Source organism: Macrobrachium rosenbergii, chromosome 42 (assembly GCF_040412425.1).
Source record: "Macrobrachium rosenbergii isolate ZJJX-2024 chromosome 42, ASM4041242v1, whole genome shotgun sequence".
In the NCBI taxonomy this organism is placed as follows: domain Eukaryota; kingdom Metazoa; phylum Arthropoda; class Malacostraca; order Decapoda; family Palaemonidae; genus Macrobrachium; species Macrobrachium rosenbergii.
In genome coordinates, this window is record NC_089782.1 from 51,596,764 (window position 1) to 51,614,263 (window position 17,500).

The window sequence follows — 17,500 nt, forward strand, 5'->3', positions numbered from 1 at the left end:
CGCGCTAGCAAAGGTTACTTCGCATAAAATTTAGATTCACTTCAATATTTCATTTTCTTACAGCTCCGCCAGGGTCCCTCGTTGTACTCGACACCGACTACAAAAACTACGCTTGCTTCTACTCCTGCAAGGATACACAGGGGAAATATTATGCGGAATTTGGCTTCATCTTCTCTCGAACTCCCAATATGGATCCTGATCACGTCAGAATTTGCCATAATGCCTTCAAGAAAATTGGCGTCGATACACACGACATTCGTCGAGACTCCCCAGGGCCTGATTGCTCTACGAAAACAAGCAAGACGAGGTCGCCTGAACAGGCCTTTTTTCGATCTCTCTATCTTTTAAGCCTTTTTGGGGTGTTAATGAACCATGGGCATTTTCTTTTATTTTTGATAGTGTGTAGTGCAACCAGCTCACAAATTCTGACACTTCGATGATGAATAAAGAGTCTTCTTTATTTGGCGTTTAATTCCAAGATCATTCCTCTTTGCTGGTTGACTCTTCGAATGAAAGCTGTACTGGAATTAGAATTTGATGACAGGTGTAAAAAATGGATACAAATGAAAAACTAATGTTGTTCGTATTTAGAAGGAAACAAAAGAAATAGAATATCACTTACACGTACCGATTGTACACAAGTAAGGAAAGTTATGGGTGAAGGCAATGTAAAGTATATATTGCACCCCTGTAATTGCTTCCTTCACTTACTCATCTCTATCTTAATCTCAGTCCATACACACACACATACATATATATATATATATATATATGTATATGTACATATGTGTGTACATATATATGTATATGTATTAATGTGTGTGTGTGTGTGTGCAATGTGTGTGTATATATATATATATATATATATATATATATATATATATATATATATATATATATATATATATATATATATATATGTGTGTGTGTGTGTGTATATGTGTGTGTACAGACATACATACATACATACATACATACATATGTGTATATATATATATATATATATATATATATATATATACATACATATATATATATATATATATGTATATATAAATTATTGCCAGCCCACTTCACCAGAACGGGTGGGACTGCCAGAAAACCATAAAACGATAAGTAAATTACTGTCAGAAACATTTACAGGAAATGGAAAAGATTAAATGATCTTTAGTAATGTCAGAAGATCACGATATTTTTGTTAATCTCCTTTCAATGGAAAGGAAAATTCTGTAAACCAACACAGTAAAGAAATGATACAGCTATTTGCATGGCTCATAAGTGGCTTAGTTAAAAGAAGAAACACTTGCAAAGGTTTCTTTGCATAAACAACGTGAAGAGCTATAACTTGCAGTCAGACAGATGGGTTTGGTGCAAATAACAGTGGGACATACATTGCAGCAAATAATTTCAAAAATTCATGATTCGCTGTTCGCTTACAAGACAAAATCAGTTGAGAAGGATTGTTACAGAAGTAGATATGTGAATATTCATTCAAATATGAGCAATTATTTTCTTATTTTCCTTTGAATTATTTTTGCACTTCGAACTAACAGCAATGAATTGTCAAAGGGGTATACGGCTGGGTAGTTCTATACTGAGCTTCTTTAATCTGGATGTTTAAGTAAGTCAACGAACTGCCATTTGCCATTTCTTTATATTTCTTTTGACCAAGCAGTGTCCAGATCAAAGGCAAATTAGATGACATATGGCCTTCTGATACATTCACTGCTGATAAGAATTGCTGAAGAGAGATTTCCTTTAAAAAAATCAAATCTTGATAAAGAATATCCTCGTTCTTAAACAGAGTTTTTAATCAATAAACCACATAAATTATTTAGTGATACTGATACATAAAAAATAGCAGAAAAATACACTCAATATATGCTACAAAATGGCTCGGGTGACATGAAACATTCTGAAGATATCTGGACAAAATTCAACAAGGAAAATAATGCCATTAACGATGTAAAATAATCAGATAGTTTTGTTATTTACCAAGGTGCCAATAAAAAACGAAATAGCATTTGAGCCCAACGTACTGACGGTAGATACCGAAACATAATAGTATTTTAGCCCAACATACTGATGCTACATACTATTTCAAGCTTATTCTAGATAAAAAAAAAACCCTTAACTGGTGGAAGTATGCGTTTTCTATAATGCCTTTTCGTTAGATGGTGGTTTTATAAACAAAAATTCGAGTGCAGCATGGGCAGACCACTCAGCCTCATTTTAATAAACCTAAAATTAATTTTTATTTCTGAACATTAATAATATACCCCTTTAATCCAAAGACATGGTTTAGGTTATGTATGTGGATGGCAACTTAACGCTTTTGTTATTTTTATTCAGATGATTCTTATTTCATTTTCATTACAACAAGTTAAAACAAAATAGAAAGAGGATAAAGGAAAATTCCTTTCGTAGATGTACCGGTAATTGGATTTCTCAAATTACAAGCCAATGTCCTCCATCTAGGTCCTTAGCTTACATGTCATATCAGCGAGGGTTCGACTGGTACGGGTTTGTTCCCCCGAGTATAAGGATACGACACTTTAAATAATTCATGAGCAACTGTCATTCCCCTTACACTCAGACCTAATATTTCAAAAAGATGTTTATGAAGCCAATCATATCTTCATTCGTACCCTAAATGGGACACCAAAAGAAACATACAAGCATAAGATATCATCTAGATTAGTGAAGCAATAACAAAAGATGATCAATTTGCTCTTAGCTGCCCTAAAACCATCGGGACGAGGAACCGCCATTGATGTCGGCGTATACTCGATGCCTCCTAAAAGGTGCGATAAATCCTGAGTGGGTTCCTCGGAATACATGGCCTCTGCGCGAAGAAAACTCAGATACCAACGGTCGGTGAGATAGCACTGTTGAAATTCTGCCGTTTTTAATCATATAGGTGACACTAACCACAATTAAACTAGGATGCACCTGAGAGTGTTTCACTTTTGGAACCCTGCGTTACCCGAAGGCCAGAATCTGCAAGCTGCTTTGGTAAAGAAGGCTAACAATATGAATCAGTTACAACAGTCATTGAAAACCAGATAAGACTGAATATATTTCGGGCAAGAGGATGCCCATCCATTTGCTCCTCTTTCGGTAAAAACAGTTTCAATCAATCTACTCGCATCTCCTTTCAGAAGGTGTTGTTCCAAAAAGTTCTACCCTTCTGGGCTTTGGAAAGCATTGCTGGAAGAAGGTGATCTCCCACGACCTGGTCCACGAATGATCAAGGCACTTGCGAGGAGAATCATTGTTAAAATGATTGGGCCTTTTCAAACAAACACAACAAAATGGAGGAATATGACTCACGCTTTTTTTGTTGTTTTTTTTAACCTTTTAGTAGCCCCATCAAGCACTGTCTGGGGCACATGTTAGTTAATTCTTGGGAACAACCTTTTAGGATACCCAGTTGATGAGTGTGTGAAAACAGAAACGATAGAAAGAGAAACCAACGACTATCTTCTTTTCTCCTCTCCTCCCCATTACCTGCTTCCTTCTCAATCTTAGCGTTTGTTCCAGTGTACTTTTGAGGCTGAATATTTATAAGGAAAAGGTAAAGAAGACTAACGTCGAAAGCTTAGTGTCCCAATCTCATTCTCCAAAGCCTTTCCACCAAGCATCACCAATTTTGCTAAGTCTTCCTGTAAGTTAATAATGGCGGAATTATGTTATTCCCTCCATCCATCAGGCATTTTTCTTTCCTTTATCATATGACGATACTGGGTCTCGCGTAGCCCTAGTTCTTACATCTGAAGGATGGGGAATTAAGATGGCATGGAGGAAGCGTCCCGAGTCCACTTGCGACCATCATAAAGAAAAGATAAGAAAAAAAAAAGATACTCATTCCCATGATAATTTATGAGAATAAGGGCTGTCAGGAAATTAGGGCACGTTTGTATTGGAGGGAGAAAGGATTGTGTGTGTGCGTGTGTTTGTTTGTCCTTGCCCCTCCCTGCTGCGGGAGAAGAGATGTATATAAGACGTACTTCGCAAGACCTCCCCAGTTCTGCATCGAACCTAGGAAAATGAACGCCTTCTGCCCTCTCCTCTTCGCCGTCCTAGTGATGGGTGGGAACGCCTACCGGAAGCTCAATATTCCGGATTATGTGGTCCCTGGAACATGTCCTGCAATCAACGAGAAACAGCTCTGGGAAATCCAAAAGCCCAGACTTTTCCAGGTACTGACGAGTCGTCCCCATATTTTGAAATGAAGCCAATCATTGTCAAAATGTGTGGTGGTCCTTTCTAACGAAGACAGAAAAACGAGGAAAATGCCACTGATATTTATTTTTCTCTTCTTCTTTCAGATGGGAGGGATATGGTACCAGATTTCTAATACGCCTATGGAATTTCAGCCCATCGATAAATGTTTGCAGGTCAAATACAAATGGGGTGAGTTTCTGTTATCAGAAAATTACACTTTATTTTGCTACATTTAAAAAACTTGTTTAATCTGTCATTAAATCTGTTAATATTAATCACAAGTAATAGTACTATTTTTTTAGTTTTCCAAAGAAAATCATTAAGGTTCAAAGTAGTTATGACGAAGATTTTCAGATCAATAATCCATCTCCATACATTATGGAAAAAAAATTTGTCTGTGTATACAATATTACATAAACATGAATAATTTGTTGTAACAATCCTACCGATTTCAAATGTGAAGATTTGATAGCTGCAACGAATGATATTAATGTACACAAAGTACTGATGAGTACACATCCGTTATGCATAAATGCACTAAACCTTCTAAAAGGATCTCGCTCAAAAATCCTTCCGCTTCCAGACGGAGAGGGCTTTACCACGGCTGCCATGGGTCTCTCGAGAGATGGAGTCACAATGAAGAACGAGGGAAGGCTGTATCCTATGGCCCACGACGAGCCACGACTAGAGATCACTGCACAGCATTGTAAGATGTGTTCAAAATTATGTTGTTCTCTTTCCCCAAACCAGTTACTCTTCTGTATACTTACTTCTGATGCCAGTTACTCTTGCACATGCAAAGTATACAACTGCATACATAGATAGTTATATTGTACATCACATATTTTCTTCAATTCTCACTGTAAACTCTGAACAGATTCGTCAACAACAGCGATAACATTCTGTCGTTCATTTCACAGCCATTCCATCGCCGTTGGTCATCCTCGACACCGACTTCTTCAACTACGCCTGCCTCTACTCCTGCATGGAATTGGGTGGCAGCTACATGACCGACATGGGGTTCGTCTACTCTCGCAAGCCGCAGCTGCACCAGGCCTACCAGGGGATTTGCGACGAGGCCTTTAGGAAGGCTGGTGTGGACCTCAAGCGGTTCGTCAAGACCTACCAGGGAGACACCTGCACATATCCAGAAGGAAGAGTTGATGGACAGATGTCGTGGATGATTTAAAATGAAAGCTAACACGGCACTCTCTGTTTTAATGGGTTTCATGGGTTAATCTGTCCAACTGTCAGCAAGATTGTGTGAAAATTAACAAACGAATTTTTCAGGAGATTAAACCGGGTATGGATTCGAGTCTGAATCTAGATCCAGTAAGTCTTTTTGATTACCTCGTTCGTTGTTATTGTCACAGATGTGCATTCTAAAGAAAACGGCAGTTTTCCTTCGTTGGTAAAAGAAGGCAATCGATGCAGAATAATGTCGAAGGATTGCCATCTCCTTGTAATGGTCATTTTTTTGTTGCAATATTCAGCTTCTTGTTATGGTGAAATAAACTTCTATGTGAATTATTCCATTTTTAATTAACTTTTTATAGATTTTATGACTACTATACTGGCTCAAGACTAAACTGGAAACGCAGTATAAATTAAGTATGACTAGCTTTGCCGTTTAGATGGCGCTGGTAAAGTCTAAATAAAATAAAGTCCAAAATCACTACTCTGTGGTACACGGAACATGACAGTCTAAACAGACAAGCAATGGGAGCTTTCAGCCGCCAACGCTTAAGATAGTGAAAAGAGAAAGTTGGAATGAATGGACAGCAAGATGGAAGAAAGGAAGTGAGAATTGAGGTAATGTAAAGTTCTAAAAAAGCAAAAGCAGAACGCTGCAAACATTTAGTAAAGCCTGCAGTGTACCACATGTGCGTGAAAGACGAAACTTTGAATACAGTTAAGACGATCAAGAAAGAGACTCCAACACCCAAGTTACTAACAGGGGCGAAGACACATGATTTCTGTTTGCATATGCGAACAATGTCCAGTCTGATCACCCGACTGAGAAACAGCAGCAATTCGTTCATGCAAAGCATCCAAAGCAGTGAGGCAAGAAAATGTAAATTGTGGGAAAGATAGAATAATGAGGCGTGTGTTCCTTGAATGACTTTTTCTCTATTTTTGCAATTGGGAAGTGTCATCTCCAGAATCAGTCATTATCATTATTGTTATATTTCTCCGTTTCTTGTTATTTCTTGTATTTCTACTTTTTGTTATTACTGTGATTAATATCATTGTAGAGTTTTGCAATTTTCAATATTCGTACTTTTAGCCTTCTGGACCTGACTTCTGTAACCACCTAAGGTCCCCAGATGGAATTAATCAACTGCAATCTGTATTTTTTATTGTTATCATTTTAATTTTTTTTTATTATTCTCCATATAATTACTGTCATTACCGTTATCATGAATTCTATTTTTTTCTACTTCTTCAGCAACTGTGTGGCTACTGTGGATAATTATTTTTATAATGTTACCTAATGTATCTAGATTGTGTGTATTTTATTTGTATATTCCATGTATATGGTCCTGAGCGGAAATAAAGCTTATTGTTATTATTATTATTGTTATCAGGGATCTTTCCTACATAGTGACCCCACCAAAGTTCGGGAGTCTTTATCTACGACTAATATTCCTTGGGGTCATCTTCTTTATGATGCTTACACTCTTTTGTTTATGTTTTTACGGTAATCCCCAACGTGCTTGTACTGAACACGCCGCAAAAGTGGATACATACCGGGTTAAAACCCTTGGTGGCACAATCTAGGAAAGATCCGCTACGGATTTTCTTCTGTAGTCACCCTCCTTTAGCGTGTCTCAGTAATTCCTTCATCTTTGCTGGTGTTGGCTGCAGGAATGGTACCTGATGTTTCTGTAGCAGCCACTGACAACACTGGAGGGTACTCAAGGCTTACTAAGAGTACATGGGTCAAAACATATTATTCATTTTTGCAATATGAAAGTTACTTTGTTAATGGAGGTAAAAGATATCTTCGATTAATGAAACCTCAAATCGTTCTTCATGCTTCAGATCGCAGGAAACTGCCATTAGCAATTTCAGGATGCGTTCACACTAAACAGGTCAGAACCCGGTTGATAACAAGTTAACGACCGCAAGTGTAGAACAAACCTTTGACAAACTTGGAACAATCGTATGAAGCAGTGGTAAGAACTACGAATAAGTCATGAACTTGTATTCGACCTGTTTGTGATATGTGTGCAATAGAGTTACTAATGTGTGCTTATGACTGGTTTCACTGCAGTTTAGATGCACCTTAATACGTCGAAACCCTCCCCATCAACTGCAGAGTCGTTTGGTGCAGGTGACCAAAGGTCGTAGTTTCATGTGACCTTCAGTGCGACCTTTTTTCAGACAGTCTCATTCAGTCTTCATGGTTTGTATCAGCATGATATGGATTTGAAGCAAACACACACACATTATATATATACATATGTATATATACACGTACACATACATATTATAATATAATTATATAAATATATATATATAATATATATATATATATATATATATATATATGTGTGTGTGTGTGTGTGTGTGTGTGTGTGTGTGTGAGTGTGTGTGTGTATGTGGGGTCATTTGCTTCAAATCCTTACCGTGCTGGTACGATCCATGAAGACTGGTTATTAGAGGAAACTGGCGAGAAAAATACCGCACAATTATTCAATTTTCTTTTAGTAACAGCACAAAATCAACTTGCAGGCTGACAAACTTTAACTTGTCTTTTCGTCTCCCAACATTTCGGTCCAGGTCGAAACCAAAAGTTGAGTTTGATTATTTACAGGTGTATCGTGCCCATTGCAAAAATATCTTAGCAGTTACTGAAATTTTTAATAATGCAGTAGTTGTAATAGAAACCCCCTCACCAGGGATATAACCCACAGGGCAGTGATATACCAGACCAACACGATTTTCTCACGGCTCTAGAGTTCGTGGCAAGATGGATATAGTTTTAGTCTGCTTAATGACAGGTCAGTGGTTCAAACCCCAAAGAAGATTTGCTTTGTTTCCATGTCAGATTGTGTTTGTGTTGCAGTGATGATAATGATAATTATCATAAGAACGCAGCAAAAGCTGGGTTTACAAACGTCTGAGCAAGATAAAGATTAGAAGTTCAATTTCCAACGTAAATTAGCCGTTTTTTTTTTTTATTTGTATTCACTATATATCGATTTTCATACTCTCGCTACCACCAGTTTTCAGCCATTTACAGTTTTTCCCCTTTTGGGGGATTCAGTGAGTTAAACATGGTCCACTCTGTCTTACTGATAGAACTACAGTAGGACTTTTGAGAGCCGTTAGAAAGAAGTGAGCCTCAAGTAAATTCCTCCCGGTAAGTCTGGTAAGGCAGGTCCAGACGGATGTTGCTGAAGCGTTCTTGCAGGTTTAGACGTGGCTGGGTCCATTATTGGGGAGTATAATGCTGTATGAAACTCTCAGCCGCGCCCATGAAACTTTCAGCCACGGCCAGGTCGTGGCCTATGTTGTTGGCACCTGTAGTGGCGCCAGACTTACCATTATGGATAACTTTAACCTTAAATAAAATCAAAACTACGCAGGCTAGAAGGTTGCAATTTGCTATGTTTGATAATGGAGGGTGGATGATCAACATACCAATTTCCAGCCGTCTAGCCTCAGTAGTTTTTAAGATCTGAGTCCGGACAGACAAATAGCCATCACAATAGTTTTCTTTTACAGAAAACTAATAAACATCAGGGCCATCGGCCTGGACGTGCACTCGTTTCTGTTATACTTTTATACTTTGCCACACTTAGAGTGAGGGCCTTTGGTGGCATAAGGCCGTCATAATCTAAATGCAGTCGCCAACCACCGATGATACTGTGTGTCATCATATATGCAAAAGATTAATCAAAGCTTTCACTCCACCTCTCAGTCACGTAACGGTAATAAGACAGTTCTACAGTAATCTTTCCACTTAGCTTTACCTTCTGCCTAGTGAAGAATTGGGCAAAAGTAAAATAAATAAGCGACAGGAAAGTAATCGATTGCAGATCAATCATGCCATGTACTTTCTTCCATCAACAAGGATTAAAGATTTACTTTTAACATTAGTGTATCTTTTTCATTTGAAAAATAACGACGAAAACAATAGATGGAGGATATCTAATGATTCTAAAACTTTTATGCTTATTTTTTTATGAAGAAAGATACAATATGAAAGAGTAAATCATTTTAGTGCATACATGGAGACGGATCCCCTACAAACTAACTTTTACTTTAGATTTTGTGTTTGCATCTCTTTCCGTTCTTAGTGATTTTCTAAAATGGGAACTGCGACGAACACTGCGTTCCGACATGAATGTAACTTTCAAGAGGCATCCAGTAGTGCTTTTCTAAGTATTCTTTTAGGTGTTTTCCTGTGTTTATATGCCGATGCATTCATCATTAATGCATAACATATTTTTGTAAAATTTTTCAAGTTGTATACAACTCCTCTTGCCTTCATCCCTCAACCAAAATGGAGAAACACACACACACACACAAACAAATGAAATTTCCATGAATACCTGCAGTCTCAAATAGCTTCGATCACTATACTAAGAGGATTTACGTCCTATTTTAACATATAAAACCTAAACAATACTTTTCAACGGAATCGAATGGTAATATCTATAATGAGGTGCAGATGGAAAATCTACTTGAAAATCACCAGCCTTTGTCAATGTACTTTTCTCGATGAACACCACGCAAAGAACCTCCTTGAAATAGTCAGCAAGATCGACAGAGATTGGATGGGGTGGGGTGGGTGGAAGCGGGGGCGGAGAGAGTTACTCCCGAGAATACAAGATGGCTATGGATTCTGCTTCAAAAAATTTTTTCTGTAGGTTTTTTTTTTTAAATGTATGGTGTCAAAAGCTCTCTTGCCAGTTCTCATAGTTCAGACTCGCTCCTGTAAAGTTTCAAGGAACAGGGAAACAATGTCAAAATAAAAATAACCAAGTACCTATGTTCGTTTTATGACGAAAAAAAAACACACACATACACATGAACACACAGAAACTTGAATCATTAATGCCACAGAAGAAAACGGGTGTCATGACATACAATCAGAAATGCCTAATTATAACTTCGTGTTAGAAAACATCTTGGTTACTGGAGTTTCTTTTTGCTGGTGTGTGGACAATCGTCTCCTTGGTAAGTCTTCTTGAAGGTATTGATGTCTATACCAATTTTCTTGAAGGTATCCTGGCAGATTTTGACGTATGTGGGGTCCATTTTGGGGGTTCGGGAGTAAAGGAATCCAAAGTCACCGTAATATTTCCCTCCGAAGTCTTGGCAGGAATAAAGACAAGCGAAATTCTGGTAGTCCGAATCGAGGATGACCAAAGGAGCTGGTCGCGCTGCAACACGGACAAAAGGTACAAAATGAATTTTTGTGCTCGCGGGAAATATCCAAGTTCATGCTAAAAATTTATAAACACATGCACTACACAAACACTGGAAAGAACCAAAGATTTACAAAATCCCTTTACATTTCTCGTGGGCGATTGTGAGGGTGGGGCACCACCAGCCGCTTCGTAGATCATTCCCGTTGTCTTCATGAAGGCATTATCTTCGTCGATACCGGTGGCTTCAGTTCGAAATGAACCTCCAACTAAAATGAGATACATAAAAAAGGAGAGGCTTCAGCACTATAAAGACGAATCGATATACTATTTATAATGATAAGAGTTTCTTCTTGCTTAACCAGATCATATTTTAATTCTTGTACAATGGTTATTAAATACTGGTTAAGTTTTCCCTCTGTGTATGTTACTACTTTAAGAGGGCGTGGAAGGAAAGATGAACCATTCTTTGGCTCAAGTGAAATTTTTGAATGTTACCTTTACAGACCCATCCAATGTGACTGGTGGTTCTCTAAACAGTTTATCTGAAGAAGGAAATGTCAGATCTGCTCGTGGAACTAAACTTGCACATTCGAACTGAAAATCTCACGCAATTACTATAACAAAGTAAAAAATGTTCGCCGTTCTACTGGGAAAGCCAAATTCAAATTACGAAGGAAACCTTGCTACATCAGTTATGAAAAGCAAACTGGTTTGTCTTTTCTGTCTGGCATGAACATTATGTGCGATCAAGCGTTAACTTACTATACTCCAATCTCATCTGGGTGCAGTTTACGATGGGATTATACGGCGTTGGTGTGTGAGAATGGTGATACCAAAATCCATCCATCTGAAAATGTATATGTACATAATCATATATTTAGCACATTTGTTTTTTCCTTTATATCAAATATTTCTCAGCTGGAAACAAATACACGTTAGTCTCATATATACCTGCCAGAGATTTGGTCTGTGTCTAGCCCAAAGGGACGCTTCATCTACAAGCGGGCAACTTCCTGGAACCACGAAATCCTCGGTCGCGGCAGCGACTGCGTGGACCACTGCAAGAACGGCAACGAGGACAGGCACGAGAGTCTTCATGATTAGACGCTTGCCTAGAGACTGACGATGAACGCCAGCCTCATCTTTATATACCTCCCAGTGAACTGAGTCAAATGGTTGTCCTCCCCTGATAAAAACTTCAGGTTTCGAAACGCCAAAGAGAACCTGCGTTTCATAACTTATCGCACAGATGAATGGGTATCTCCTTGGCCTTGTTTGAATCTCCCCAAGGTCATCAACATTGGTTGGCGCCTCTTCTCCAGAAAATTATTATTATTATTATTATTATTATTATTATTATTATAGGAAGAAGAAGAAGAAGAAGAAGAACAAAACGCAGGCTTGAATCTTAGAATCGTGAAGCATCGTCATTAGTCTGCTTAACATAAATGAATTAAAACCAATGGAAGGAACAAATTGGAACTTTTCATTGAGTTAGTTCCATTTGCTTACTTCGAAAAGGGGAACGTATTTTAAACTTCGTTAGTCTAAGTGATTAGGTACAGCACAATAATGCGGTCTACGAGTCACAAGGAAATAATTATAATAACGCTGTACAAATGAAAGGTGTATAAAACGAAAGTCATGATCATATAAAACGAATTAAACGAAATATTGTCGAGGATTTAAACGAAATGGAGAGAGAGAGAGAGAGAGAGAGAGAGAGAGAGAGAGAGAGAGAGAGAGAGAGAGAGAGAGATCACACAAAAGGCGACTTTCAAATTTCATGCTCCTCTTAAGCAGTGTTGGCTACACACTCGATTCTTAGCACTGAACTAATTCAGCTTTTCTAAATTTATATCCTTTTCGCTGTGGGTTCTTTTTCTCGTATTCTTCTACTTGAGTATTCCTTGTTTTCCTTGCTATATAAATTGTTTCATCTTTACCAGGTTTATACAAGTTTGTTCGGAGTTCAACGTTTTATGTCATCTTTCTATTCAGTTACACCAGTTTATTTCAAGTTTTGCTTTGATTCCGTTTCATGTTTCTCTTCGTTTTTACCCGGTTCATGTTTGTTTTTCGATCTGTTACATTATCTTTAAAAAGCCTCATCAGGAGTGACATATATACTCTTTGACATTTCTTTCCAATTACAGCAATTTATTCTCCGAGTCTTCCCCAAGTTTCTTCACTATTTTGTTCCCCTTCTCCTCTTTATCATTATCATCATCAGGTCTTCAGTTATTTTCTCGTGTTTCTATAGTATTTCTTTCGTTTCATGTTCAATTTCTTTATTATTTCAGCTTGCATTCTACCGTCAGTTCGTCCGCTTCTTTTTCGGATAATGATTAAACTTCTATAATCAGCAATGCTGCTACTACTACTACTACTACTACTAACAATAATAATAATAATAATATAATAATAATAATGCCAAATTACGACAATAATAGTGCTTTTCAAGATGTCTGGGCAATTAACATACTACAAGCTAATGCTTGCCTGCTGGGCAATACAAGAAAATATAACTCAGTATTTTGAGGTTGTAATCACGTATATGTCGGCAAAATTGCACTGACTTCACACACTCATCTCAAAAAGTTGCTAAAGTACTTGGTGTATCTTCGATTGAACATCAGAATAATATGTGGAGAAACTTGATAACAACACAGTGGAAAGTTGTCATGAATAGCGCTGAGCCAAGACAACACACACACACACACACACACACACACACACACACACACACACACACATATATATATATATATATATATATATATATATATATATATATATATATATATATATATATATGCTATTTGGGCATATTTTCTTTATTATGCAGTTCCCATAGAAGTCAAAGGCATTATTTAGAAAAACTATCTTTTTATCTAGGCTCTGAATCAGTCCACACTTATTCTCTACAGGCAAGCCTCTTAGTAGTAGACGAAAATTATTCACGTTTCTTTCCATTTACTTATTAAAATCGACGGACCGTTTCCACACCTATCGGTGGTGTCTTCAGGACTAAATTGCAAATTGACACAAACAGTTTTTAATACAGCATGTGAACTTTAAGCCTTAAATGCAAAATATGACATCACTGAAGAGCTGAATTTCTATTGGTCGACGGGTCTCATTCTCTTGCTCGTAGTCTGTTCAGCAGCAAGGAAATTTCTGGTGCTCCGCAGGACATGTCCTATGCCACAGGAAGCAGCAAAGGGAGTGAGAGGGGGCTAAAAGAGAAAACAACACAAATTGAAAATACATGGAATATAACTTTGACTTGAAGAGTCTCAACAGATTATACAAAACTGACATTAAAACAAAACAATTTAAAAAGCACCTGCTAGACTAAAAGTTGAAGGCTGAATGATTCTGAAAGGAGGGAGAAGCAGCCAAGAAAACAGACTCAAGCCAGTTACAACTGCACAGAGCTGTACAAGTTGAACACTACACCACCTCTGTGCAGTTGGATCTGGCTTGAGCTGGTTTTCTTGCTGCTTCTCCCTCCTTTCTGAATCATTCAGCCTTCAACTTTTAGTCTAGCAGGTGCTTTTTAAATTGTTTTGTTTTAATGTCAGTTTTGTATAATTTGTTGAGACTCTTCAAGTCAAAGTTATATTCCATGTGTTTTTAATTTGTGTTGTTTTCTCTTTTAGTCTTGATGATGTAACAATGTTGTTATGAATCGCGTCGGCAATAAATATATCACCTTCTGATGACTGGCTATCTCCTTGTCACCCTGTCCTTCTATATATATATATATATATATATATATATATATATATATATATATATATATATATATATATATATATATATATATATTTATATGTGTGTGTGTGTGTGATTTCAAGAGAAATATATAAAATATTTAAACTTTCAGGAAGTTAGTAGATATACTGTATATGGTAAAAGGATAATCATATTTGTATATGTGAGCTCAGCACAAATGAGGTTTCTCGATCCTCCCCCCTGACACCTTTCAGGTGTGGATTTTTAGTTTCCAACGAATTTGGAGGTTTATTTGTACTGTTCCTGTGCATATATAATGCGAATTTCTCTCGCTATGTATTAGGCCTTCGTCAGTGGCTTTATATATATATATATATATATATATATATATACATACATATATATACATATATATTATGTATGTATGCATGTATGTGTTTGCGTGTGCATTTATGCGCAGCTTTAAATCATATCGTGCAATGTAAATTATGAAAGCTGACAGACATTAAAAGTATGGTCCTACCTCCTTCGTGCGCAATTGTGAATTTTGGTCCGCCCACAAATTTCGGGTACAACATTCCCTGTGTCTTTATATGTTCTCCGTTGCTACCGAGGCCTGAGGCGTAAGTTCTAAACGTAGATTCCGCGTCTGGGATTAAAAACTGCGATGTATCTTTGTTTTAAACAATCAGACATGTGAGACTAGAGCTAATGAAAGCAGACGGATGAAACAGAAGGAAGCGATAACTAATGAGGAAAAAATTAGTTACAAACTACACCAAACACCACAATCATTATTCTCAAAATCTTGACACTGAAAATTCTCCTCCAAAAATAGATTATTTTTTGTAAGAAAAACTGCATGTGACTTCTGAAGGAGGTCTTCATTCCATAAATTTCCTTTCTTATGATGCATAAATGGGTCTGACCATAGAAATAGTAAAATCTTGGATTTTGCAACTAAAAACTCAGTGACAAAATTGTGCAATTATGGCTGTAAAAATGTTTATTCATACAATTTTTTTCAACCAGTAAATAATGACTTATTTTAATATGCACGAATATTACCACATCAAATTAAGGAGAACGACTTTGGTTGACTCTTCAGCATGGAGAATCAAAAATTTAAAATGCTAGTTCTTGTCTCAGTTGTATTTACAGACATATTGGATTGCGAATGAAACTAACACAATCTTAAAAAAAAAAATTCTTTCGAAATAAAATGAAATAGGCTAATGTCTGATATTTCCTAAGAGCAAGGGAGGCTACAGTCACGATATAACTCACCATACTGAAGCCTCATCGTCACGCACTTCTCAATTGGTTGATAGGGATTAGGCGTGTAGGAATGCCAATACCAGTTTCCTCCTAGCTGAAGGAAAAAATCGAGGAGCTTTTAGGAATCGAAAATACCCTTCTCTGTGTGTGTGTGTACAAAATAATATTCAGGTCAGAAAACAGAATATTTATTCCAAGTCTGTTATGCGATATTCCTACCTTCCAGTGTTGTTCTTTCTATTCATTCCACAGCTTCAACTTGTCAACAAAGGGACATGATCCCGGAACAACAAAATCTTCGGTCGCCACTGCCGAAGCCCCACCAACGGTCAAAATCGTCGCCACCACCACCGAGGAAATAAGGGAATGGCCGAGGACCTTCGTGGCGAGAGGAAAATTCACACCGAACGATAAGGGCCAATAGCAATACGAAAACCTTTACAGCAGGGGCTTCCGAAAATGTTACGTAAGCCAGGACGGTGGCCGCCAAAGAGTTTATTTCTTCTTCTTCTATTTGTAGGTAGTTCCGCCCAATTATAAACCCCTGGCCACTGCTGTTGATTCAGGCATCTTTTCCTTTACCCCTTCAAGGTCCACAACTTTTTTCATACCTCAAATTTCTGTTTCTATGCTTCAGATAAGATAGATTCCTTGTAAAACTGAACGAAGGAGATAATTTACTATTCTTTTGTCAGCTTCATTTTTCCAATTTCTACTCCATTCTTATTTTTGTCCTTCGGTTTATATTCCTCTCCTATTATATGATTCCTCTCTTCATGAATCTTCTTCAGTTACTTATTGTTCCTTGAAGGTTATTCAATATTCGTCCTATCTCACGTTATTGACTAGATTCGCTAACTGTATCATGAACAGTTTACATAGTAAAGACAAATATACCAAGCAACCATTTGCGCCAGTGACTAAGAGCAGTCAAAAATGTATCACAGTTTCCATGCAGCTTCGTCTACCTCGAAAAATAGGTTCCCTCACATAACGCAGAGTCCGATTAATCAGTAGATGAGTCAAAAACTGTACTCCATTTGTTTTGAAAAATTTATTTCTGGTGCTTCCATCTGGCTGTTATCTACGAACTACCCATCAAAGAGAACAGAGAGAGTCGATAATTCACCGCCCCATTCGTATGATAAAGTACCTTGCACTTAGAGCAAATGACTTCCTAAAAGGCCGTATAGGTGCCACGGGGCACGATCGAACTTCGTAATGTAGTTTTAACCTTGGCTTCGACATGAGGGCGAGGTCTCGTGTGTTACTAAGCCTAATTTTCCTGCTTCCTAGAACAGACTGACAATACGAACTATCTGTTTTCGAGAAGCTCTCCGGCAGGACACAAGAACTTTTGGCCAGATTGTTTCTCTTACAGCCTATGCACATAACTGAATATTAGTAATACGAATTGAAGGTTACAGCCTCGTTACAAGACGCTAGTTACTCCTTCGGCGTGTGCAACGCGTTCTTCACTTTTTGGCGGTTCAGGAAGCACACGTGCTGGTCATACTGATGCGACAAAATCCTCGCCCCCCAGTCCCCGGCCGACCTCACCCAACAAAACAAAGTCCCTCTCAAGGAAAAAGGTCTCTCTACGCAAACAAGATTCATTTCTACAAACCATCCGGGAACGGGGAACGCCCACCACCTGCCACGCCCGTCTATGGGTGGAATTGTGTAATCAATGACACGTTTGCCTCCCATAATGGAATTTCTCTAAGGTTATTTTTATTAATACTGACATGTCCTCTGCTAAACAGTGCCAGGTGTGGTCAATAATACGAGAAGTGACCGCCACTGAAAGCAAGGCGTGGCTGGCACATAAGCTCCCAAGACCGTCTGGGAGCGACGGGTCACGAACT

At 37.8% G+C, this 17,500-nt stretch overlaps 3 protein-coding genes across 4 annotated transcripts in view; 2 read left to right on the forward strand and 1 right to left on the reverse strand.

Annotated features, from left to right (window-relative positions):
- Positions 1-3,250, forward strand: part of LOC136827830 (crustacyanin-C1 subunit-like) — a 4,380-nt gene extending 1,130 nt beyond the window's left edge. Inside the window, exons 4-5 of the mRNA XM_067085289.1 lie at positions 64-297; positions 3,162-3,250. Of these exons, the coding sequence (XP_066941390.1) occupies positions 64-297; positions 3,162-3,250 (323 nt within the window). The remainder of the gene's footprint in view (positions 1-63; positions 298-3,161) is intronic.
- Positions 3,251-3,889: 639 nt separating this feature from the next.
- On the forward strand, positions 3,890-5,757 carry LOC136827695 (crustacyanin-C1 subunit-like). Its single transcript, XM_067085159.1, has 4 exons — positions 3,890-4,202; positions 4,332-4,416; positions 4,811-4,933; positions 5,148-5,757. Exons 1-4 carry the CDS (start codon positions 4,050-4,052, stop codon positions 5,414-5,416), a joined length of 630 nt encoding a protein of 209 aa, XP_066941260.1. The 5' UTR covers positions 3,890-4,049; the 3' UTR covers positions 5,417-5,757.
- Positions 5,758-10,224: 4,467 nt separating this feature from the next.
- On the reverse strand, positions 10,225-15,722 carry LOC136827696 (uncharacterized). Of its 2 annotated transcripts, XM_067085160.1 has the most exons (6): positions 15,642-15,722; positions 14,878-15,003; positions 11,565-11,671; positions 11,376-11,460; positions 10,758-10,879; positions 10,225-10,625 (listed from the first exon to the last, which is right to left on the reverse strand). In XM_067085160.1, the coding sequence occupies exons 1-6, from the start codon at positions 15,655-15,657 to the stop codon at positions 10,446-10,448; spliced, it is 636 nt and encodes a 211-aa protein (XP_066941261.1). In that variant the 5' UTR covers positions 15,658-15,722; the 3' UTR covers positions 10,225-10,445. The 2 variants fall into 2 exon arrangements, with proteins under 2 accessions (XP_066941261.1, XP_066941262.1); XM_067085161.1 differs by lacking the exon at positions 15,642-15,722 and having other exon boundaries at positions 11,565-11,799; positions 14,878-14,994.
- Between the last annotated feature and the right edge of the window lie 1,778 nt (positions 15,723-17,500).